This window comes from Sinocyclocheilus grahami, unplaced genomic scaffold, assembly GCF_001515645.1.
Source record: "Sinocyclocheilus grahami isolate Dianchi unplaced genomic scaffold, SAMN03320097.WGS_v1.1 scaffold916.1, whole genome shotgun sequence".
NCBI classification, from domain to species: domain Eukaryota; kingdom Metazoa; phylum Chordata; class Actinopteri; order Cypriniformes; family Cyprinidae; genus Sinocyclocheilus; species Sinocyclocheilus grahami.
In genome coordinates, this window is record NW_015506095.1 from 211,458 (window position 1) to 238,181 (window position 26,724).

At 36.0% G+C, this 26,724-nt stretch overlaps 1 protein-coding gene across 3 annotated transcripts in view; it reads right to left on the reverse strand.

The window, feature by feature from the left end:
- The window catches only part of LOC107564210 (synapse differentiation-inducing gene protein 1-like), a 39,705-nt gene that overhangs the window by 11,822 nt on the left and 1,159 nt on the right, over positions 1-26,724 (reverse strand). The window contains exons 2-3 of one of the 3 annotated variants that reach the window (XM_016249217.1): positions 21,802-22,423; positions 8,205-8,342 (exon numbers count right to left, since the gene is read on the reverse strand). In XM_016249217.1, coding sequence (XP_016104703.1) covers positions 8,205-8,342; positions 21,802-22,341 — 678 coding nt within the window. In that variant the 5' untranslated portion in view covers positions 22,342-22,423. Of the gene's footprint in view, positions 1-8,204; positions 8,343-21,801; positions 22,662-26,724 lie in introns of those variants that run through there. The other 2 variants (XM_016249218.1, XM_016249220.1) reach the window with 2 other exon arrangements.

The following is a 26,724-nucleotide window of genomic DNA, read 5'->3' on the forward strand; positions in this document are numbered from 1 at the left end:
TATCTATCTATCTATCTATCTATCTGTCTGTCTGTCTGTCTATCAACTGTCTGTCTGTCTGTTTGTCTATCAACTGTCTGTCTGTTTGTCAATCTGTCTGTCTGTATGTCTGTCTGTCTGTCTGTCTGTCTATCAACTGTCTGTCTGTCTGTCTATCTGTCTGTCTGTCTGTCTATCAACTGTCTGTCTGTCTGTTTGTCTATCAACTGTCTGTCTGTTTGTCAATCTGTCTGTCTGTATGTATGTCTGTCTGTCTGTCTGTCTATCAACTGTCTGTCTGTCTGTCTATCAACTGTCTGTCTGTTTGTCTATCAACTGTCTGTCTGTCTATCAACTCTCTGTCTGTCTGTCTGTCTGTCTATCTATCAACTGTCTATCCATCAACTGTTTGTCTGTCTGTCTGTCTATCAACTGTCTGTCTGTCTGTCTGTCTATCTGTCTATCTATCAACTGTCTATCCATCAACTGTCTGACTGTCTGTCTGTCTGTCTGAAAAAAATCTATTGTTAAGTGTAATCTTCAGTATTTTTAATGCATCCTTTGTTGAAAATTAGTCATGCAGTAGTATTTGAAGTTTGATTTGCAAAGTAGTTCATGTCTTCTTCCGCCCCTGCTGTTAATGTGCACAGTCAGTGTGCAAACATGATTAGCAACCTATTGTTCCGTACAGATGAAGAACTGTACTCAGTAGCCTAATTACTGCTTCAATTTAGACATGCATAATTAATTACCATCAAATCAAAGTAAAAAGTAATTAACAATAGAGCAATGACACAGACGATAAGAAAAAAAAGAAAATTAAAAAGAAACTAAATGGGGCATGACAATCACTCAATTTGTCGTATCGGTGATTGCACCAGATCTTACTGTGCAGAATATATTTCCTGCAATATTAATGTGTGACATTCCTGCGTAATCATCAACTACAGCACAAATGCATATTGACTTGTGAAGTGGGCTTATGTGAATCTCTGCGGCGATCCGTGCAAAGAGCACCCACGGTGTTGCTGACGAAATTAAAACCATTTTGTTGAACGCATCCACCCATTGTTCAAAAAAAGGTATTTTCTTCAAAGCTTATGTTCTACACGGCCCACACTTGCACCCTCTCTCGCCAAACCATTACATAAGGAGCTTATTGTGTTTGTGTTAGAACACACTCTAAAAGCAATTAATCAGATTATGCACACAGGCTTAGCAAAAACAGATAGGACAGGAACAGCATTCACTGACCTGCCCAGATTAATAATTACTCATGCTTTGAGGTCTAATAAGGACAATTCATGTGAAATTATAAATTGATTGTAATATATCTGATGAGATTGTGTTTTCTGTACTGCTATGCATGAGTGGCACTGGTAAATATGCAAACTTGTAAGGATAGTGAGATTCAAATATGTCTTGTATCTACTACATATTCACAACAGTAATTTATTAAATATTACATTTTAATAACATTTCCCCCCTTTTAAACCATAATCTGTTGATATAATACTACTTGTTATTGTTTAGAATGTTTTTGCAAAAATAAAATCCTTTAGGAAACACTGTGATGAGATCATCACATTAAAATCCATTACAGTTTTATCGCAATCTAAAATTCAGAATTGATTACTCGCTTTGGTGAAGAGCATGGAAATCTGCATGGATGCAATCTGCACTGGGAAACTGAAATAGAAAACATAAAAATGCATCCCCCAATACGCAGATGCAATTAGTAGCCAGTCGCACAAAACCACAAACTCACATGAAACAATTTTAAATTGAGCATTGTTTGAGTGCAGGATCTTTGAGTGGAGATGAATCACAAATTATTTTGAAAAAAGGATGTTTAAGGGCCTGATATTCTGAACAGAAAAGGAACAATCTGCCCAACTGGAAAGATACTTTTAGAATTATCAAATACAATCTAGATATATTTTAAAGTAAGTTGGAACTCAGACCAGCAGTACTGTGATTTAAGATTACCTTTTAGATTTATGTTTTCAGCTAGACGTCTAAAACTTTAATTTGAAAGAAATTAACTACAGAACTATTTTTTTAAATTACTATATAGGGTAAATTCACAAAACATTTCAGTACATGTCTCCTTTCTTTTTAAACATTATATAATCATATTATTTCTCTACAGAGAAACATTTTTATTTCAATGGTCAAATTCCAGGTTAAGAACTACAATGCCCATAATCTTGAAGAAAAAACAATAATAATACTAAAAAATGCAGAAAGAGCGGCAGAAAGCAGTAGTCTGGTGTTTCCTCTACCTGCCACTCAGAACCACATGCAACATGGGAAATTGTGCCATGCAAATTGTATTAAGCAATGAATTTTGTATTAGTATCTGCACAGTTTTCATAATTCCTTTGGTGAATTGAAAAATAAAACATTGCAGACAGTAAACGAACATAAAAGCATGCTATAAGACTTGTAGTTAAGTCAAATGCTTTATATGTATGATTAAGTTTCTATGCAATTGCATTAGCAGACAGCAATAACCTTTTAAAAATGATGCCAGTGAAAGAGAATAGAAGAAAAAGACCTGTTCAAAAAAAGAGGCTGCTTTGGCCTCCCTCAAGGCACATCACGCCTGCTTCATTTTCACAGAACGTCCCACTGGTGGATGACTTTCACATCGGCCATCCATTAGCTTCTCACTAAACCCAGCTAAAAGATGAAAAGCCCTGTAGAAACGCTAGATGTACAGGTGCATCTCAATAAATTAGAATGTCGTGTAAAAGTCCATTTATTTCAGTAATTCAACTCAAATTGTGAAACTCATGTATTAAATAAATTCAATGCACACAGACTGAAGTAGTTTAAGTCTTTGGTTCTTTTAATGATTTTGGCTCACATTTAACAAAAACCCACCAATTCACTATCTCAACAAAATAGAATACTTCATAAGACCAATAAAAAAAACATTTTTAGTGAATTGTTGGCCTTCTGGAAAGTATGTTCATTTACTGTACATGTACTCAATACTTGGTAGGGGCTCCTTTTAAACCATTTTGAAGGCTCAGGAAACATTTGCAGGTGTTTTGATTTGATTAGCTGATTGGCATGTCACCATATTCTAATTTGTTGAGATAGTGGATTGGTGGGTTTTTGTTAAATGTGAGCCAAAATCATCACAATTAAAAGAACCAAAGACTTAAACTACTTCAGTCTGTGTTCACTGAATTTATTTAATACACGAGTTTCACAATTTGAGTTGAATTACTGAAATAAATGAACTTTTCCACGACATTCTAATTTATTGAGATGCACCTGTATAATACATGACTGTTCAAACTGTTTTAGACTGAGCCTTCAACACACACAACTCTGAATTCAAAGCATTGACGTTAGTTTAATTGCTAAAAAGTGCAATTTAAGCGAATTTTATTTGATTATACCCGAAGTCTAGAGCAGAGAAAGAAAAAATCATAAAAGGGAAGACCAGGGTTAGCATGAGGTGGCACCAGCTGACCCAGTGCATCGTGATTGGCCAAACACCGCAAGCACTCGTCGGAAATGTAACGCCCCTTAAAAACTTGAAATCACATCATATGACCCCTTTAAATAAACTTTGTTTTGTTTTTTAAATGATCCTCTTTTGGGATGTTTATTAATTGTACGATTTGACCACTTCTATAACGTGGAAATTTCATCATATCTCTGCATTTGTGAGGTTGTTTCACACATTAAAGTTTTATTTAAATGTTGATTTGATGAGACAGACTTACAGTGTAACTAGAGTTTGTGTTCTATTGATTGCTGGGTAATTGCTCAAAACCACATCATTAATTAAAAGAAAAGTAAAAAAATTACCAATTAAAAGCTCTGCAGCTGAAATCACGTGCAAAACTGTGAGTTACTAACTTTGTCTGAAAATTTGCACAGCTCACAGGAAACTGCTCTTGCCGTGACTCACTCTTATACAAAACCCCCAAGAAATTAATTTATTCCAACCACCTGGATTAGAAAATCAAGCATTCATATTATTACAGTGCATTCACAAAATAGCAGCATAATTTAATGTCTACAATATACTCACTACTACAGCCTGTATATATTCTACAAGATGTATCTAGCATCTTTTAGAAGATATGCAATAATGCATTCAGATATTTAGAGATAAATTAGCTGCTTGTGTGGCATTTTTACTTGATAAAACATTCAATAATAATGTAAATCTGTTGAGGTTTGTAGAAGGATTGCAGTGAATTGATTTTGGTGTAGGCTTAGATTTAAAAAACCAGGCTGAGAAAAGATTTCTATATTTTTTTTCAGGCAGAGAATTAGAGAGCTGTGGGTGTTGAGTCGTGATGTACCGCATGAAAGAGAAAGACGGAGAGAAACAGAGCGAGAAACACAGAGAATGAGAGCCATAAACTGCTTTTAAAGCCAGTGTCAAAAGAGAACACTGAAAGTTTAAGCATACGATGAATCACACAAAACCCATCAAGCACATGTCCAGGACATATTTCAGCCCAAAATCAAAAGAAATTACGATTTATGAAAATGAGGCCTGTTTTGGGACCATTAAAGGGGTGGTTCACTGTTTTTGTCTAGGCTTGATTGTGTTTATGGGGTGCAGTCTAACATGTGTTAATGCTTAGTTAAAAAAAACCGCATTATTTTTCACATAATTTATCTTTATTCCACATCGCTCTGTCCCTTCTCTGAGAAACGCGCTGATCATTTCCTGTTTTATGAAGCCCCGCCCTCAGAAATAGGCGATGGGCTCTGATTGGTTAGCTAGCCCAGTGTGTTGTGATTGGCTAAACCGCTTCTAGTGCGCGTCTAAACGTACCGCCCCTCACCTCAGCGGCCTCCGGTTGTATTGTAAACACCGGCTTCGTTGATATCGCTTATCAGTTTGAGCCCGATTGAGAAGCAGAGGATATTATTGAAGAGGATCATGCAGAACCTGTGCAATCATGGCTTTTAATGGTAGGCCTATGTTTATTGTTAAATCTTTAATACAGTACGGCAACTGCACGCACGTCCATGTTTAACGTTTCTCATAGCTATGTGAAAATAAGTGTGTAACTGGAACAGTTCATTGTTGGAGCTGAGCTGAATGAGAGAGAGAGAGAGAGAGAGAGAGAGAGAGAGAGAGAGAGAGAGAGAGAGAGACAGAGAGAGACAGAGATGCAGAGCAGCAAACGCGAGGAACAGTATTAAGAACTGCTGCTTTAGAACATTGATTTCGAAACTTGTGAATCCATTAGAATCGTTAAGAAGACAGAATCGCGATTCATATTTGAATAGATTTTTTAATGCACCTCTAGTTTTCTCTTCCTCTTCTCTAAAGCAGCGCAGCATGGCCTCGCCCCCTTTGCTGCCTTTTCCCGAGGGCGGGATTTATCTGGGTTTGTGATGTCACGAACCCGGGAAGTAACTCGTTGTAGTCCCTTACCAGCCGTTTTTGTAGGCATTAATCTGCCAGAATTTTAAAAGATGATATCTCCGTTTGCATTGAACTTTCAGCATCGTAACTTTGCAGATATTGTTTATGCTCAAACAGCAACATTAGACACTAACTAACGTTAAAAAAGTGAAATCGCAATCAACCACCCCTTTAAGATATTTTAAGACTAATTTATTGTAAATTATTGCATAATTGAATAGATTGTTTATATTATGTATATCAGTTAAGCTGCTTTTTTAAAAGTGTCATGTTCAACAGTATTGAAGATGCAAAAAATATAGGTTTCATTTTTATTTGATTTGGAGGTGAAATGGAAGATGAACAAAAGGAGATGAAAACCATAATATCCTGTTTTGTATTAATGTTTTGAAATAAGAGAGGGAATGAGTGAAAATGCTGCAATTACCACTTCTCTGTACAGTTCCCGTCTGAGGCGAATGACCTCTCTCTCTCTCTCTCAGCACTCTTTCTGTAAGCAATCTCTCTCCTCTCAAGAGCATTGCGGTAAGCTATAAATACATTTGACACTGCAGCATACTATAGTCACCTTTATGAAACAAACCCGGGAATGCTCCATCTTTTTCCCTGCTTCATACATTAGACTATAATGGATATTTGTTTTTAAACGCTCAATGACGTATAATGACCGGATTTTCCCTGACAGTGTGCACTGTGAGTTGTGGAAATCTACCGTTTAGCTATGCATCCTTCCACAGTTTTAGTTTGTCCTCAGGACTTTGTTTTCAAAGCCCAGGGTTATCAAACATAATAGGGGACAAGTATGGTTAAAGTATCAATAAAACTCTAATCTGAAGGAGTTATAATAACAATCATAACGGTAATGCTTTACTTAAAGCCTTTATGTATGATGCATGACTTATGCCTTATAACGCATTGTGCAATCTCATGAATAACTGTAACCACAGTTAATACACGCTTATCAATTAATTGTTACACTATGCATTTCAATTTCGGTTATAATTATTTACGGCAAGATATGATGTATTGCAACACACATTATGAATAATTATAATGCATTATACCCTTTAATAACCCTTTATAATGCATTATACATAAAGGCTTTAAGTAAAGTGCTACTGTACCATAATAATTTATCTTCATGTTATTTATCATCCATCCATTCTCCAAAGTGAGGCACATTAGTAGTAGTAGTAGTATAGAAATTATAATTAAAAATGAAGTACAACAGATATGAATATGTAGTTATGATAATAATAATAATTTTATATGTGATATTATTATTATTATTATATTATTATTTAGAGTTAATATTAATAATAATAATAATAACCACAACAATAATAATAATAATAACAATTATTATTATTATAATTTTTTTGTCTGTGTTATTATTGTTATCCGTCCATTTTCCAAACTCAGGCAGGGTTGTTATTATTATTATTATTATTATTATTATTACTACTACTACTACATACATTAATTTAAAAAAAAGAAATCAAATAGAATGGTTTTGAATGAATAATAATAATAATAATAATAATAACAACCCTGCCTGAGTTTGGAAAATGGACGGATAACAATAATAACACAGACAAAAAATTATAATAATAATAATTGTTATTATTATTGTTGTTGTTGTTGTTGTTGTTACTACATAAATTAATTTAAATAAATTACATTGGTTCTGCACAATGGATGCAACTCTGTGTGAACTTCTCACAGGAATGTACAAAAAAGCAATTCTACCTATCTAACAATTTCTCCAAAAATGTTGCACCAAAAAAAAAATCATTATTTAATACCCTTTGTAAAGCAACTCATGGCCTCTTCTGGCTTACTGCTTTATTATAAAACAGATTGTTCAGACAAATTATGTTGTAAAGTAGCCATTATACTGTATGAACCCCTGTGACCTTGCATCAGTTCTGATATGTTGCTAGGCAACTGTAAACAGTCTACACTCTTAAAAATAAAGTTCTTTACTGGCATCGATGGTTCCATAAAAACATTAAACATCCACAGAACATTCCATTCCATTCCACAAAAGATTCTTTATCCACCTTATTCCTAAACGCGGATGTAGGCCTATGGGCGAGACTTCCTGTTGATTAGCCGCTATAGAAGAATAACAACGTGCAGTAAACGGTAAAACTGTTTGCATAACTTGCATAAAACTGTTCATAATTAAAATAATACACTAAAATAATCTGGTAAGACACACCAATTTGCAATATCAAGCAGCAAAAGGAGTGGTTTTGTACAGCTAAAAATAGCTGGAAGCAGATGAGACCGGAAGCAAGACCCATAAAATTAACAAATGGCCATTTTTACGTGAAAAATAAGGTGGATAGTGGAAAAGGGTTCTTTAGACTTTTACAATCTTCTTCACACTAAAAAAATGGTTCTTTTAAGAACTGTTCACTGAAAGGTTGTTTGGGGAAACAGAAATGGTTCTTCTATGGCAGGGGTGCCCAACCCTGCTCCTGGCGATCGACTGTCCTGCAAAGTTTAGCTCCAACTCTAATCAAAGACACCTGCCTTTCATTTTTAAGTGATCCTGAATACCCTAATTGGTTGCTTCAGGTGTGTTTGATTAGGGTTGGAGCTGAACTTTGCAGGAGAGTCGATCGCCAGGAGCAGGGTTGGGCTCCCCTGTTCTATGGCATCACTGTGAAAACCTGCTTTTAGAACCTTTATTTAAAGAGTGTATCGTTAGTCTTCATTTTATCAGTATTAATAAATGTAACTACTTCTTGAACATTGGCATTTACGTTGGCATATGAGATGGTGATAGAGATCTTCTCACCTCGTGAGACAGGTAGAAAGCTGCGATGCCCAAGGGCCAGAAACAGCAGATCATGGAGAAAACACTGAGGCCCAGGTGGTCCCTCGGAGGCATCAGGAGGAAATTGTCTTCACTCTCTGAGTCACTTGAGTACTCACTCTGCAGAAAACACACAAAACACTGAGTGAATCAGATGACAGAGAGGCTTTTCATCCAACGCTCTCCATTTCACATCTCTCTGCTTCTTTTCAGGGAAAAGGAAGACCAAGAAAGTGGAGTAATAATGGCAACAAGCTTCTAGGCCTGAGACAGTCATTATGGGTCAAAATCAACATAGTAACCAATTTTGCATGCGGAGTAGGGGTGTAACGATTCACTCGTTTTCTCGATGCATCGATTACAAACCCTGACGATGCAATGCATCGATCTTGAAAAATAGATTTTTGAATCGTGAATCGTCAATTTCGGACAATAATCGATTGAAAACGCTAAGAATTGAATAAATTGCGATTTCTATAGCGATTCAATGCTTTCAAAATATATACACATTAAATTACTACAAGCAGGAATTAATGGAGACCTTGAACAGTGTTCGTGCCTCGCATCTCTCCTTCCCGCACTCCACTATTTCCCGCCTGCAGTGACTGTCACAGGATTGCGCTCGTGCTCCGTTCGTCTCACCGACACATTTTTTGAGCAATTGATGTGTGATCTCTCGTGGCCTACTCGTGGCGAGTAATGCTAAAGTGAAGTAGTTTTGCTTCTCTGTAGTTTTTCAATGGCTTTCGGTCATACCGACGGCATTACCTGAGCAGCAGTCGAAGGCTGCGCATTTATTGCATGGACAGAGCAAAAATTTTAGTGTCTAAAGCATACGCACATTGAATGATAAATGTGTTTTAACAATGTCGTTGAACCGAATGTACGAAGGAAACCGTTGAAATAACCACAGCTTTAACAACAACCTTGAAATAAGTGCACAAGGTTTATCTGATAATCAGATGCATGAAAGTAGAGTTCGTTGCTTTAGCAAACAGACATCAGGCGCGTTTTCTTTCAGAATCATCATTTGCCGATAGAGAGGAAAAGTTAAATACTATAGCATTTTATTTTATGAAAATGAGATGAAGTTTTCGCACTGAAAGAGAAGTGATCTCACACTCATAGAACTTTAGACGTACCAGGAAATGCCTAATATGGACAAAGACATCTATCGCTGCAGCTAAGCTGAAAAAAGTGAAGTGAAGTGACATGTGGCCAAGTATGGTGACCCATACTAGGAATTAGTGCTCTGCATTTATCCCATCCAAAGTGCACACACACAGCAGTGAACACACCATTTTTTGCTGCGGCGCCCGGGGAGCAGTTGGGGGTTTGGTGCCTTGCTCAAGGGCACCTCAGTCATGGTATTGCAGGTGGGAGAGAGCGCTGTACATTCACTCCCCCCCACCTACAATCCCCGCCGGTACAAGACTCGAACCCACAACCTTTGGGTTACGAGTCCGACTCTCTAACCATTAGGCCATGACTTCCCCATGAATAAACAGCCGAATGAACTGAAACGTTAAGACAATAAACACAATAAATAAATACAATTTATGAATGATGCAGTGCTAATTGACATATCATTTATTACAGTACAGAAACTATAAAGTATATTTTCTACCTTATTCTCTGCAGAAAATTTAAATAATTGTTTGTAGTATATAAAACAATCATAAAATTGCCATTAGGAAAAATTATTATTACAAATGATTGATTATTGTCCAGCAGTGTTTTTGATTTCTTATAGCAAATTCAAAGTAATAGATAAGAAAATAATTCCTTGTAAAAAATAATAATAATACATACATACATACATAGGCTTACATAAAATTATTGTATTTGACATTTCTGTCACTTCTGAAATGATGGCTACACCCCTGGTGTGACAAAATGTTAGCCTATACATAATACTTTTAAAGCTCTTTTTAAAAAATCTTGGCTCACATACATTTCTACATATGCCATGTCATGCTATAGCATTATTAAACTAGCATCTAACAATGGACAAAAGTGTTTTTTTTCTAACCTATTGTTCATAACATAAATGCTGCTGTGTGATTTGTCCCCTGACTAAGCATTTAAAGAATTTAGGGGAAGCATTTAAATAATCCTGTGAATGCACTTAAAGTGTCACGAATTCGGTCCATGGACTTCCGTTTATTCACCACCAGAGGTCACCCTTTCCTTTACATTGACTCTCGCACAACACAAACTGTTGCATAGCACCCCGGACTACATATCCCATCATTCATTGCACGGTTTGCACACTGCACTGATTGCACTCATTGCACACAGCTGTTTCACCTCACTTCACCTCACTCACTATATAACACCCACTCTAACCACCTTTCTCTGCTGAGTATTGTTTAGCCTGTACCTCTTTCCGAGTCTCCGTGTTTTCCTTGTTTTGCCTTGCCTGTTTCTGCGGTATCTGATCTTTGCCTGTTTTCCTGGATTTTTCCCTCTCGTCTCGCCCCTGTGATTCTGTCTGCCGATCGGTGACCTATGCTAGCCCTAGGACTATTCTTGTGTTTTGCCCGCCATATACCTGTCTGACCCTGCCTGTTTACCACATCTCTTTAATAAAAGCTTGCAGATGGATCCACACGTCTCACGTCTCGTCAGCCCCGTTACATAAAGAATGCAGAATCGAATCATTAATCGAATCAAATCGAATTGAATCGTTCTTGAATCGAATCGAAAAACTATGAATCGATTCGCTGTCTACCCAAAGATTCATAGCCCTAATGTGGAGGGTTTTTATTGGGTTAAAATCGATTCTACTTCTTGCTTAGTGTACCTGGTCTTTTTGTACGCTGTTCAACAGTATGCTGTTCCAAAAAAATACTAGAATGAAATTAATTTTAATTGAATAGAATACAATTCTTCTTAACTGTTATTTTCTTCTTATTTTCTTACTAAGGAATTAAGAATATTCTGCATTCTTAAAAATATGTTCTCATCTTTTTTAAAGATTGTTCTAAAGAAGAATTTGAATTCCTGAAAAGAATGATCTTAAAAATCATTGTAAATAACCTGTTAAAGTTAGAATAACTTCCAACTTGTCTGATATTCCCAAAGAAGGTAATGTGTTTAATAGAATTATTGGGCTGCTTCAAATATTAAGCATACAACATAACACTAGCCACATATAAAAAGTGCCATGACAAGTGTTGAACTTTGTTTTTCCCCAATTGCACTTAGGAACATTCCTGAAATTTATCTTAAGATATTTCTTAACTTATTTCTTGAGAAGTCTTGCATGAATTTTATTCAGACCTGACTCTATACTACTATGTACAATAATGTCCACTTTTTATGATCCAATCAATTCACAGTGGGAAAAGTCTTCTTTTCTTGAAGAATATCCCTGAAATATTTCAATTTCACAGAATTGTGTTGACTTGTGTCGCAGTACATTTGTAGCTCATTTGGGAATTTTTCATTTTTTGACAATAGAAAAAGCCCAATTTCAACTCTTGCTGAGTTTCAATCATGTCAATCATTCTGAATGCTGTATAGTATTTAATAAAGGCTATGATACTGAAATAAAAATGTACCTTCATAAATGAATATTGATGAAACTTTTCACACAGGCCTGTATTACAGACTGAAGCCACAATTCATGCAGCATTTATGCATGTTGTTCTTAAAGGAAAATCACTTTTCTCAGCATCCCCTACTTTTAATAAGGTTTTTATCATCAACTAACATGTTCTTGTGTATGTAATCACAGCTTGCATGTGTTAACGGTGTGCAGATGAATGTTGCTTTTTTTCACCTCCGCACAAGGACATAAACAGCTTGCACAACCTGGCTCTCTTATCACCAATTTGCAGCAAAATGCCCTCTGCATATGTTAACACATCGAGGGCAAAGTGAGCTGCAGCATCCGGACGACAGTTCGCTCTCACACACAGTCTGAAAGAAGATGGCTGGAGAGAGGTTTTTGTTTTCTTTTGTGCACAAAAATAATTCTTGTAGCTTCATAAAATTAAAGTTGAACCACTGATGCCACATGGACTATTTTAACAATGTCCTTACTACCTTTCTGGGCCTTGAACGTGGTAGTTGCTGCCTATGGAGGGCCAGAGAGCTTTGGCATGAATTTGGAACAACATGAGGTCGAGTGATTAATGAAAGAATTTTAATTTTTGGGTCTCTAAACTCTAAAAATAGCATGCCATTTTAAAATGAATATCTAACAGAGATACATAAATGGCAGCTGTGGTTGCCAGAAATTCACCATTCAATCATCAGGGTTACACACGACACTAGAAATGCAATAAACATTAACATAACGAACGTAAGATGAAGAAAATGTAACAAAACACCCTACATTACTGCTAGCAAAAATAATGAAATTTATTTAAATGTGATGCAGGACATTCTCAGAATGTCCTTTACTATCTTTCACTGTAATTTATGTAAATCATAGTTTTTACCTGAAAACAACAGTAATTTAATTGTTACAATAACATTACATATATTGCTATGTTAAACCATTTACAATTCTCACTGTATATGCGACTTACATTTAACCAATTAACAGGTTTTTAATGTATGACAAACATTTTTGACAGTGATGTCACTGTTGTCTTAATCGAAATACGTGCCTTTAAATATATTTCTGCAGCACTGTTTTTACGTACCTTACTGCACGTTTCGCGGCAGTTTTAAAGTGAAACGTCCCGTGAGAGGCACTAAATGCGTGGAAGGTTCAATACGTGACTCTGGCACGTTTTTGTTACGCTGATATAGGCACGTATTGCTGTGTCTGTATTACGTTGCTTCAGGTACGTATTCTGAGAAGTGTCGTTAAAAGTTAAAGTGCCCCTATTATGCCATTTCCAATATTGCCTTTCATGCAATGTGTAATGAGCTGTATGTGAATGTAAACGATCAGCAAAGTTGAAAAGCCAAAAGTGCATAATAAATAAAGTTATTGTCTCCCAAAATAAAGAATCGACTCTCTACAGCCTAAACAAGTCGTTAGTAATTCGAATCCCACTTCGTCACGGGGTGACACATTTTCATAATTTCAACATATGTTCTACGTTGGCCAGCAGCGAACAACTTGACCCCGCCCACAAACACGTAATTTTACTGACGACTGCTTCTCTAATCTCGGGGAGTTAAAAAAAATCTCGGTGGAATTCAATGTGGGATTCACTAAACGCTTGCTCTTGAAAGATGGCTCAGTACTCTGTTTATTTGGACCAGCTGGCTCCACTGAATCACAAGTATGATAAATAATAGGTGTTTATATTTTCTATCGAGCGTTCAAAATACAGAACTATTGAAATAGGCGTATCGTTTCCGACACACGCTGTACGTGGTAGACCAATCACAACAGACTAGGCCATCTGACCAATCAGAGCAGAGTGGGCTCACGGAAAGGAGGGTTTTAGAGAGACTGAATCTTTGAACTGATTTGAACGAATCGTTTGAGAATCGCTGGAAAATGAGGTGATATTAAATGCATATTTTGAGAAAACGAAAGCGTTGTAATCCTATTGTAGCCCAGATAGCACACATACGTCTGCAAGATGTCTGTTAAAGATCACTTGATCTGGAAAGCATCTGCTGTGTACAAACATCTAACAGACGTCTGTAAGATGTCAATTTTACATATATTCTAAATCATAAACATCTTAAAGACATCTAATAGACATCTATTTGACATCTGATAGAAAACGTCTTATAGACGTATTGCAGATGAGCAAACACTGTAAAAAATACGTCTTCCAGATGTAAATGCAGACGTCAAATAGACGTATCCAAGATGTATGTGTGCTATCAGGGAGGAGACTCCCAAAATAATATTAGGAACCTTAAATATGGCTTAATAGGGGCACTTTAATGCTGTATTGTGTTGGAAATATCTCCTACACCAAACCCAACCCTAAACCTACCCGATAGTGTTAACAAATGCAAAAGTGATGTAAAAAGGCATTTGTTGATGCAGCCGTGCTACTTTAAATTCTTTATGCAGATTTTAGCTGTTTTGTTAAACTGTAGTTTCACGGGTGTCACGAATCCTGTCCATGGACTTCCGTTCATTCACCACCAGAGGTCACCCTTTCCATTACATTGACTCTCGCACAACACAACTGTTGCATAGCACCCCGGACTACATATCCCATCATTCATTGCACTGATTACACACTGCACTGATTGCACACAGCTGTTTCATATCACTCACTCACTATATAACACCCACTCAAACAACCATTCTCCTCTGAGTATTGTTTAGCCTGTACCCCATTCCGAGTCTCTGTGTTTCCTTGTTTTGCCTTGCCTTGCCTGTTCTCTCGGTTTCTGATCTTTGCCTGTTTTCCTGGATTCTTCCCTCTCATCTCGCCCCTGTGATTCTGTCTGCCGATCAGTGACCTACGCTAGCCCTAGGACTATTCTTGTGTTTTGCCCGCCATATACCTGTTTGCCATTGATCGACCCTGCCTGTGTTTGACCACTTCTCTTGTTAAATAAAGCTTGCACATGGATCCGCACGCCTCTCGTCTCATCAGCCCCGTGACAACGGGATTCATGCCGAAGCTCTTCATCACTTAAGTGCAATGCCATATCGAGTGAGCTACCGAGCAAACCTACTGAATTAGGAAACTCATGCATAGGAAGTTGGATATGTGACGCTAATCTTCAAATGCACCAGTTTTCAAATCTCACAGCATGTTAAAATTGTTTTGAATTCATAACATAATATTCCTCAAGTGATTATGCGAAAATTAGGATTTATTAATCGAAACTGTGGACCTGCACATCATACTTGGTGTGAAAAGGAATAAAAGTTGTGGGAGTTTTACTGCCTCTAGTGTTCATTTAAACTGGAAACTGCAGCGATTCGTACAAGTACGTTTTTTGAGTTTTGAAGAAATGTAGGTAGAGGCACGTATTTCCAGTGAGCCTATACTGAGAAATTTACAATGTGACCTATCAATTAAAAAGGCTTTTGTTTAAATTAATGTCAAGTTGATACAGTCATATATTAAATAAAGCATTTGCAAGGAAGTAGTAAAAAAAGGGGGTGGGGACCATGATAACATTTTTAGTTTTGAGTAATAAATACTGATTATTCTACTGTACATGATGTCACGATTGCCCAAGAAGTCTTCCGGATATATTGAGAGCCAAACATTGTGTGGCACAACAACTGGGTGGAAGCTTTCTGAAGCTGTCATTTTATGCAACCAGTCAAACATTTTTTCTTTGCACATCATCCAAGCCAAATGAAACATTTAAAATATTCTATATTACAGTAATGGGGAAAAGGGGAAAAGTCCATATAAAATACAATATAATAAAGCTATCTAATTTTGGAGCGAAAAGTTACCTGGGAATGTTTTTGTAAGATTCCTCTAATTCAATCTGACACATAAAATGTTTGTGAAACACAAGGCATGTTTCCTAAACCCCTGTGAATCACCAGCAGTGTATTTATTCCATAATATTCACTTATACGTACAAGGACAATTCACAATACCCAGGCAATATAATAACTGTATTAGCTGTAGTCCTTAATTCGAGGCAGCATGTAGAAATTAAATGACAAATGGATTTTAATATTCTTTTGATTGTATCATCTGGGTACACCATATTTCTAATCATGCAAATGCGATGAATGTAGATTGAACAGTCTGATTGCCAAGTTCCAGATTGACCTCATCCACAAACCTCAGCTTACATCTTGCAAGATCTCATTTGCTCAGATTGGCTTTTTCTGGGAAGTTGCTCTGATAACCCGGCACATCGTTTTCCAAATAGCGTGTCATATGATGCAACGTGTGTGAGGATGTAACGGTGCAACAGACTGAGAAGTGTGTCTGCATAATAGGAATGTCAAGTGTTCCATTAATTTGATTCCAGAAAGAACTTCAAAAAGGCCAGAGCTTCTAAAGGCTGCGATTATGAAAGGAGGCATGATAGAGTTCTCTCTGCAGGTAAGAAAGCAGCGGATGTAAAGTCACGTCTCACAGGAAAAAATGAAGCACTTGTGAAAGCAAGAAGGGAAAGTGTTAGATGAGTCATCGGAGCCACTGCACATGCTGTCCCGTGCTGTATGATGTGATGTTTTTCAGGCCAGTGCAATCAGATTTTCATTCCCAACGTTTAATAGACTGATTAATCTCTCCATGAATTACATTTTTGATTAGCCGTTAATGTTGTATTATGGAATACCCAAAAGAGATATGAGAGTGCCTGCAGAGGGTTATGCAGTGTATTCGTTTACTCCTTGAAAATCGGTTTTGTTTTGTTTTTTCACCACAGAATAAAAAAATAAAGTTTATTGCAACTTCTCACAATTCTGACCATTTTTCCTCCATTTGCATGTGTATACGTTTTTTAATTTTAAAATTTGTGAGTTACAAACATTCTCTCTCTCTCTATCGCCGCGACCGCTCTTTTGAGGCTGAATGCAAATGATCATAATTGATGGACAACTATGCCCGGAAAAGACATCAGCAATCTGAAAACTAAGTCCGTGCATCACTTTCAGGCACATTCATAAGCCTGTGAAACTTTTTTTGGCTGTTGACGTTAATAGCGTGTTTTAATGTCGGTAATAATTTCACCACCACCAACACATCTAATATTCTCTCTGAGTTTCCATGTTCCATTATGAAAATCAGCCATGGTTTTAACACTAATAAAACCAAAAATCATGGTTCTTGTAGCCATGATAACTGCAAATTAACCATGGTTTTGTTACCTCAAATAATAACTTAAAGTATTAAGAAATTTTTTTGTGGTTATAAAAACAGACTTAAGCCAACAATAGCCTTTCAAATGACTTAAAATGCATTATATAAAAACAATGAGGCAATAAAGATCGATTAATTAATAATTATATGGTTTCATTGAATAACACCGTTAAAATACATAATGTAATACAAAATAAACAAACGATTTATGAACATTACAAGTTGCATGCAAAAGGAGCCAAAGGTCATTGTTGCTGCTACTCTTACAGGACAATCAAATCCTTGTTTAATAGGTATTGACCAAACATTTCATTCAAATATCCACTTAATCTTTAATTTTTGGCCACCTTTTTGCTATATATATAGATGACATAGCCTCTAATTTCTTCAACAAAAAACATGTGGCCATCACAACCCTTACAAAAATGAACGATGGTTTTATCATAGTAAAACTGCTTAATTTTCTTTTGCATGATTTCTGGATGCTTGAGACTATAAAATAAATCGGACAACTGTATTAATAAAATCATAGCCATAGCTAACTGTCTAGATTTGTCATTTGCAAATAATACAATTTATTTACTTTTATTTTTTATTAAAGGTAAATTTTGACTCCTATAATAGGTGGGGGGGTTTTTTTTACTTCCATAATATTTGAAAGAGGGGGGCAAAACAATACAATCCTGCTTGAGGCACCCATTTGACCAACAGCTGCCCTGATGTTTTATATATATTAGGGCTGTCAATCGATTAAATTTTTTAAATCTAATTAATCGCACCCTTTTTCTGTGATTAATCGAGATTTAATTTATCTTGAATTAAATGTTTATTTTGTCATAATTTGCTATATCCAGCAAAGTAAACCAAAAGATTGAAGGGTGATTCTCAAAAAATCTGTATTTTCTGCAAGGTTTTTTCAAGATAAATTTAGATGTCTTTCAAAAAAAAAAAGAACACTTAGAAACTCCAAAAGGACACCAAAGATCGAAATGGTACTAGAAGCCCATATAAGCACATATGAAAGAAAGAAAAAAAAAATCTGAATTTTTTTTTGTTTGTGTACAGTGCAACAGCAAAGAGCTTTTTTACATTTTAGAGAAGCCCAGTTGCGATACCGAACAGGACCACATGGAGATGCCAAAAAAACCCTAAACCAATCTGCTGACTGCATATATCTACTACAGTACACGGATCCATTCAGAATAACTAAACACAGCAACATAAACATGACAATCAAAACATTATCGTGAATGTGTTTAGAAACAACGTGAATGTACGGAAATGCAATGTGTGATCAGTGTGTCAAGAGCACTCATACACGCATTAATATAACGGACTCACGCGTGCTTACTGTACGCCACCGCAATCGTCTTTACCTTGATTGCAGTCTTCATCTATCAAAAGTTTACTAGCGAGACACTGGTTATCCAGTCGAGAAAACGTAGTTTGCGTCTCATCTGGCCATACAGCGGTGGGATGTGTTGACAATCGATTCAGTCTGTACTTCACACAGTGTGACATATGAGGGCTCGAGCTCTTCAGAGACAATCACAGAATATGTGACCCTGGACCACAAAAGCAGTCTTAAGTTGCTGGGGGATATTTGTAGCAATAGCCAAATAGCCCATACAATACATTGTATGGGTCAAAATTATTGATTTTTCTTTTATGCCAAAAATCATTAGGATATTAAGTAAAGATCATTTTCCATGAAGATATTTTGTAAATTTCCTACCGTAAATATTAACTTAATTTGATTAGTAATATGCATTGCTAAGAACTTCATTTGGACAACTTTAAAGGCAATTTTCTCAATATTTAGATTTTTTTTTTTTGCACCCTCAGATTCAAGATTTTCAAATAGTTGTATCTCGGCCAAATATTGTCCTATCCTAACAAACCATACATCAATGGGAAGCTTATTTATTCAGCTTTCATATTATGTATAAATCTCAATTTCGAAAAATTTACCCTTATGAATGGTTTTGTGGTCCATGGTCACATATGACAGTGCTCGTGGTTAAAAGCAAAACACACTGGAATGAATAATTCACTGAAAACGCAACGTGAGTCTCTGTTCTCTCTGCAATCTCTGATGTAATCAGCCTGGTTTCCTTTATATTAGCGCTGTTTTGGACGGGTTGTTTGAATGCATTCGCTTACTGGATCATTGGACTGAAAACTTGGCAGCTTAAAATGATCTGATTGTGCAAGCAGAGAAGCAAAATTGGGTTAAAGGGTTAGAATAGAAATTGTGCTTCAGTAATTTTGTGTTAAATGCTTTAAATTATTTTAATGCGTTAAGGATTGTAAAATTAATTGCATGCGTTAACGCGTTAACGTTGACAGCCCTAATAAATATATATATATATATATATATATATATATATAATTCATTTTTAAGCTTCTGACTGTATAATCATATAAGCCTTTTTGGGGGTCATGTATTTTAAATCAAAGTGAACTCCATGAAACACAGGCTGCAGCACATCTGCAGTTTCGTTGTGCTCTTCATTGGCCACTCACGCAGGACTCTGTGAAGCTGCACATCGGACTCGGAACAGGTGGTGCAAACAGGCGGGCAGCAGCAGGAAACCAGCTCTCTTTACACTCTCTACACAGCCTTCTGATCACCCACTCTCTCTCCCAGTCATCTGGCAAGAGCTCCAGACACGTGCTCGCTCAGATCAGCAGCACCATATGACAGGGTGCTGTTAAAGTAGGGGCAAAGACAGCGCTCATACCATCCTTATAGCACTGGATAACAGTATGGTTTACATTGGTAAGAATTGCCTCTAAACAAAACATGTGTGGTGCATAAATTATTTGAAAAGACTGAAAATCCAGTTGGCTCTGTTCCAAAACCTAGGCAGCATTGTAAAGCCTGGTCTATGTATGAGGGTGTGCATGCAAAAAAAAAGTGACGTATATGATTACGTGATCGCAGCACTTCCGGAAATGCACATTGGTCCCCTCACAGGTTTGTGAGCTCGTGCAAACTTCAAATGCAGTGCATCAATCCCTCTCACCAACTTTTTTTTTTTTTTTTTTTAACTAATCATTATCTGCCTTGCGAGATTTATCAGTTCATAGTAAATGCTGCAACACACTAACTTATTTCTGTATCTGCTCTGAGTTTGGGTTGTTTTCGCATGCATTTGGGAACAGAACCATGCACCAACCATCTTCCTAAACTTGCAATGAGAAGTGCTTATAAACTCGATGTTGTCAACAAAAGAGAAGCTTTAAAGGGATAGTTCACCCAAAAATGAAAATTCTGTCATTAATTACTCACCTTCATGTCGTTCTAAATCCATAAGACCGCCGTTCGTCTTCGGAACAAAATGTAAGATATTTTTGATTAATTCTGAGGGCTCTCTGACCCTCCCATAGACAGCAAGGGTACTACCCCGATCAACGTCCAGAAATGTAGCAAGGAGATCGTTAAAATAATCCATGTGACATCAGGGGTGCAACTGTAATTTTACAAAGCTACGAGAAAACTTTTTGTACGCAACGAAAACAAAAATAATGACTTTATTCAACATTTCGTCTCCTCCGTGGTGCCATTTTGGAGAGTATCCACTGAACGCAATCAGCGTATGCTATTCTGTGTCAGCTGCGTCACGCGGATGCATTTTCGTTCAAATTAAAGCGTAAACAACGTAGAAAACGTATCCGTGTGCTGTATCATACGCTGTTCACGTTCAGTGGATGCTAATATCTTAATATAAAATACAAATATTTGAATTTGTGTTCTGAAGATGAACGGTGGTCTTACGGGTTTAGAACGACATGAGGGTGAGTAATGACAGAATTTTCATTTTGGAGTGAACTAACCCGTTAAGTACTTGCTGCTTTTTTCTTTTTCTTTTTTTTAACCAAAATGAAATCTTGTTTTAATGTCTGAAAGCAAATAAATTAAGACAAACTAAATTTAAAACAAATAAATTAAGATGAATTAGCATTATAAGTGTAAAATATAATTTGTCTTAAATACTAGATTGTTTGACAGTGAAATATTACAGTCATAATATCACAATAGAAATATATCTTTTGTTTTATATTTTTATTTGTATTTAAAATAATTATATTATTTTTCTTAAATACTTGATTTTTTTTTATTTTACAGTGAAATATTACAATAGTTTTTCAATATTTTATATGTACTTAAAATAAAATAATTATTACATTTGTATTTTTCTTAAATACTTTTTTTTTCTTTTAGAATAAAATCTTTTAATAGTAATATTTCTTATTTTGTTAAATATTTTTGGTACATAAAATTATTGTACATAACATTATTTTCCTTAAATACTAGATTTTTAAAATTTTACTATGAAATACTACCATATAGTATTTTTTGTTGTTGTTGTTTAATATTTTTATTTGGTAAGAAAAATCATCATAATAAAATAGCAAAAAATAAAAACCATTATAATCACATCGCTATATAACCACTAATGCAGATTTTTTTTTTATAATTTTAAATTGCAATCATAATTTTATCAGAAAAATCATGATTACTCTCCCCCACCAAATCAGAGATTGTCCTCACTGCAGAACATAAGATCAAGGGGGCGAGGTTGGATCCAGATTCAACTCTTCCCACCTTACATATACCCAATCCTACCCGTTTCCACCCCCTGATCCCTAAACCCACCCATCTCCACCCCCTAGATGTGGATCCAACCCGCCCCCTGGATCTTTGTTCTGCAGTGAGGGGCTACTGCGAAATCATGCAGCCCTACCACTGACTTTAACTCTATGCACAAAACTTCTTATGTGCACTTTTGTCTTTTGTACATTTGGATGAACTAAATTTAAAAGAGTATTAATATGCAATCTCTCACCTCGAGTTCTTGAAATTCATCATCGTCGTCATCTACATCATAGGAGAGTGTCTGGATCTTGGCGTCTTCCATAGAGAGATCCAGCAGCTTGCTGTCGGTGAACAGAATGCCGTCTTTAGTGACAGCGGAGCTGGACGAGGCGGGGGTCATCTCATCAATGAAGGTGGTCTCGCAGCAGTCCCCCCCATCTCCCCATGCTCTCAACACGCTCTCGGGGTACAGAAGGAGGTTGGGTCTGTAGTAAGGGTCTATAGCCTGGGGCAGGGCGCTAGGGTTGAGCAACTGTGGGGGTCCTCGACCATCCGGTGTCCCATTTATGTCCTTGGACACCACATGGCCCTGGTACTGTGGGGCAGAATAGACCGACACCAGTCCTTCTTTAGTCTCCACCATTAGGTTGTGGGTATTGATCAGACCATTACGTTTGCAACATTCATGTCCCAAGTCTGCACTCCCCGCTAATGGGGTCTTCCCTTGAGTAAGAGGATCTTTCTCATCTGCCGCTCCTGTTTCGTGTCGTGTTCGGACCCCTTTCTCCATGCTGGTCTGTTGGTGTGGAGGAAGCCTTGCCTCATGAATGGCTTTGTAGAGGCATGAGGTTCAAGTATCACTCCCCTCTTTCCTGCAAAAACCACATCAGTCTGGTTATAAAACTGTGACGGGAGAATCTGATGTCACACACATCCACAAATGTATAATGGAAGTAGTGGAAGAAATATGTTGGTGAATGGCTGTATATCACAAAACCTGGCAAGAGCTTGTCATATTTTAACCGAATTATATTTTGCTCAAAAGTGTACTCAATACAGGACAATTCATTTAGCATTTTTGTGTATCCCCCAATTTTCAATACCATAAATTCTGCACCTTAAAAAAAAAAAGTGCATTACTCTCATTACTGTTGTGTGTGTACGCGTGCGTGTGTGTGTGCATGAAATTGTAAAACTAAAATTTTTAATTTTTAAAAATATATGAAATTACAGTCATTCACACCAGGGTTTACCAAACGGGGTTCGTGAGGGAGCTGCATGGGTTTCATGAGTTGATGAAAAGCTAATAATTAATTACATCAGATATAAAATAAATAAATAACTGGGGTGGCACGATAATTTACACATTTTGGGGTGATTAGCAAATTAATGGCTGTGATTTAAGTTTTTACACTGAAAAAAAACGGTAACATCAAGATTAACTCTATTTATTCAAGTAAAAAGTATGATTTAATATCACTGAATTAATACATTAGTTTATACTACCAAGACTACTTTTTATGGGTTAAATAAGATTGAAATATATTTTTAAAGTAACAAAAAGTGAAGAATTTATTGCATAAATAGTGTAAATTGTAGTGTAAAATAAAAGTATTATTATAATATTATGTTAGTATTAATTATTAATAAATCTTACTTTTGATTTTACAATACATTTGTAACTTACAACAGTAATATATTTCAGTCATCATTTTTGTTAAATAGAATTAAAACAATCATAACAATAGTTGATTATTATTATCATTGTTGTTATTGTGATTTATTATTATTATTTTCCCTGAAAGCCAGTGTAGGCTACATTTAATGTGGACATTATCACTCTAAAAATAGGTTTAAATCTACTTCACAGTTCAACTATTGAGAAGCACCATTGACGATTAAAGGAATTAAATAAAAACGCCACATGCATGACCGTAATAGGTTAAAACCTAGCTGCTATGAAACATTTAATGAGATTAATTCATTTTTAATGATCGGGCTTAATTTTCTTTATGCAAAATATTGTTGTGGTTTTTCTGAGATTCCGATGAATAGAATAAACTGTAATAAATCGGAATTCAATTTGATTGAATTGGCTCTTTTTACAATCAACTGGTGGACAAATGTCTGATGTTCTCAAGCTGCCAGAAAATCATGTAGTCTTCAATTGTTTTTTTCCTCCAAACTCTCAAAAGACTCTTGAATTGTTGTTTCCCAACCGTGTGACTGTTGGTTGCGCTTTATTTAATGCATGTCTAGGACATTGATCTCAGACTCTGCACCAACGCATTATCCAAAACCCTTCGGCCAGGTACACACAACCTTTCTTTTCTGCTAAGTTCAGCAGTGTGCCGAATAGAAGCTGTGCCCGATGCTGGGGGCACCTAAAGGGTGCACAGCATCCTATAATCTGATTTCGAGTCTACTGCCATGAGCACAGAAAATCCATCACACCATCAGCAGTATCCTGTAAGCAATTAGATGCTTCAGTGCAGGAACGTGATCGCAGCACATTGACCCTCAGTTTTTAGTGTTTTCTTTAAAATCACAGAGCTCAGGAAAAGACCGATTCATCACAGCTTTAGCAAATCTGAGGTCTAAATATGAGTGAATCAGATATCACAATTTAAATCAGTCCTTTAAGGGTGAAGGCTTCTGTGAAAAGGATTAAACACCCTAAAGAGAGCTGGATATCCTCCAAGGAAGCATATATCAGTTTAACAGGGCTGGTGTGAAAACATCAATACCACATTAAAGACTCCATGAATATAACATTAAACGCTAGCATTGGACCTATATATCAGCCAGGTCATTTAATTCAATGATATTTAGCTGTTTTCAGATCTGGGTTAGGCCTAATTGGCCTAACTGAGGTGTTTATCTCCACACTTATCAGATCCAAATTCTACTGACAGCTTTGTCAATAGACTTATGTCTCTGAGTAAACATTTTCAGTTCAATTGTTTTACTTAAGTGTATTATGTAGCCTATACTTTAACAGCCAGCCTGCTTTATAAATGCACTGGCCATAGAAAAACCTCCATTTGTTTACAACAACTGTAGTTAGTCTGGTATTATTAGCCTCTACATGTAGCTGACTTTATTTTTTTCTTCAAGCCTGCATGTTTAGTCTGTACAGAATACGTTATAAATGCAGATTGTTATTAAAAAGAGGCTATTATAATGGTGCTGTAATGTGTGTTTTAGTGATTGAAAGACACCAGTTAATCATTTTTAATAATCTTGTTAAACTGTAAAAATATATCAAATGTAATAACTAGTTCCACAGCAATTTCTTATGATGCCCAAATAATAAATGACAACTTTTAGAGGGTACAACGGCCCACCTTAAGAAAAAATGTACTATTCACTGCGCCTAAAATGTATAATTGCAGAAAAAATATATACGTTGTATTGAACATTAACGGAGCAACAGATTTTGTGTGAAAATAAATCATTCAAGTTTCTTATTTTGTTTAAAAATCTTATAAATGTATGAGGTGGCAAGAGGGGCCTTTTACCCCACACACGGGGTAAAAGGCACATGGTATTGATACAAATAATTCAGCTAAAATAATGTTTGCTTTTTTAAATAATGTCTAAGTTAATACTTGTTCAAAACAATCACTTTAGCAAAGTTTGTACTATTTTCTGCTTATTTTGAAAAAGAAAAGAATATTTGTTGACAATAAATATACTGTCATTAAAATATGTTAATATGAAAAATATATTTTAAAATACAGAAATAAAATCGTTTTAATAATTGAAGATTCTGAAAGTATTGAAGGAGATCCAATAATAATTGAATATATATTTACAGTAGTAACGACAAATGATATTTTATTATATGATATGATTAATATCATGTTTTTAAATATGATGGTTTCATTCTAAACATTATTTAGAATTAGATTATCTCTAATATGGACACCCAACATAATATATGATATTTACCATCTGAATCTAACCATGTCATGTCAACAAATGGAAAAGTCAGCCATCTATTAATTATCATGTTAATTACTGTGCCTTTAGCCCCAGCAGCAGGGGCGCTTTTTACCCCAAATACCATACTTTTACATATTTTTTTACAAACTGTTGCTTTAACTACTTAAAACTGAAAATCATAAGACCTTTGTCTCAAATTATATGCATTCATTTTAGCGATTCTCATTTGATCACGATTGTGTCAAGGATCAGACAAATATACAGGTGCATCTTGAAAAGCGGATGTTTTGAAAAGTGCTACACCACGTTTTTGTGTCATCTAGTGGTTTAGATGAAAATAATAGCAATCAAATGTACACTCACAATAAAAACAAAACATTGTGCTTTTGTAAAATAAAGAAAACCAATAGGATGTCACTTTCTGCCATTTGAGTTTCCTTTCTGTGAACAAATTAAGCGTGTCACAAAAATGAACTCAAAGTCCGCATATAAAGGCTACGTTACGTGTCGCACCGTTTTTTCCCTTGTTTATCTGTTAACTAAATCAAATATATTTCAAGCATTTATTCCTTGTATGTATATATGTACTGCAGATTTGATATATATATAACATTATAATTTAATATAATATTTAGTATTTTCACATCTAGGTGGAAATTTTTTTAATTTGTACTACTGTCCAACCCGATCTCATGAAAGTGCGTATAAATAGTACGCCAAATAAAAACAAAACCTGGTGGTATTGATATGCAAAAATGGACTTTGGCGCGTATATGCTACGCGATGGGTAGGTTTAGGGTTGTGGGGTAGATGCGTATCATATGTACACGATAACTGCGTATCATATACACGCCAACAAATTTCGTATCATATGCATGCGAAAACTGCGTATTATATGCAGCCAAAACTGCGTATTATATGCACGCCAAACACATGCGTATCATATGCACGCGAAAACTGCGTATTATATGCGCACCAAAGTCAATTTTTGCATATCAATACCACGAGTTTTCGTTTTTATGTGGCATACTATTTATACGCATTTTCATGAGACCGGGCTCTACTGTCTGTTCAAAATAAATGAAAAGAAACCTAGCATAGATATGTTGTTTTTTCCTGTTGTACCGAAATCGTATCGAACCGTGACCCCCGAACCGAGGTAGCCTACGTACCGAACCATGACATCTGTGTACCGTTACACCCCTAATATATATATATATATATA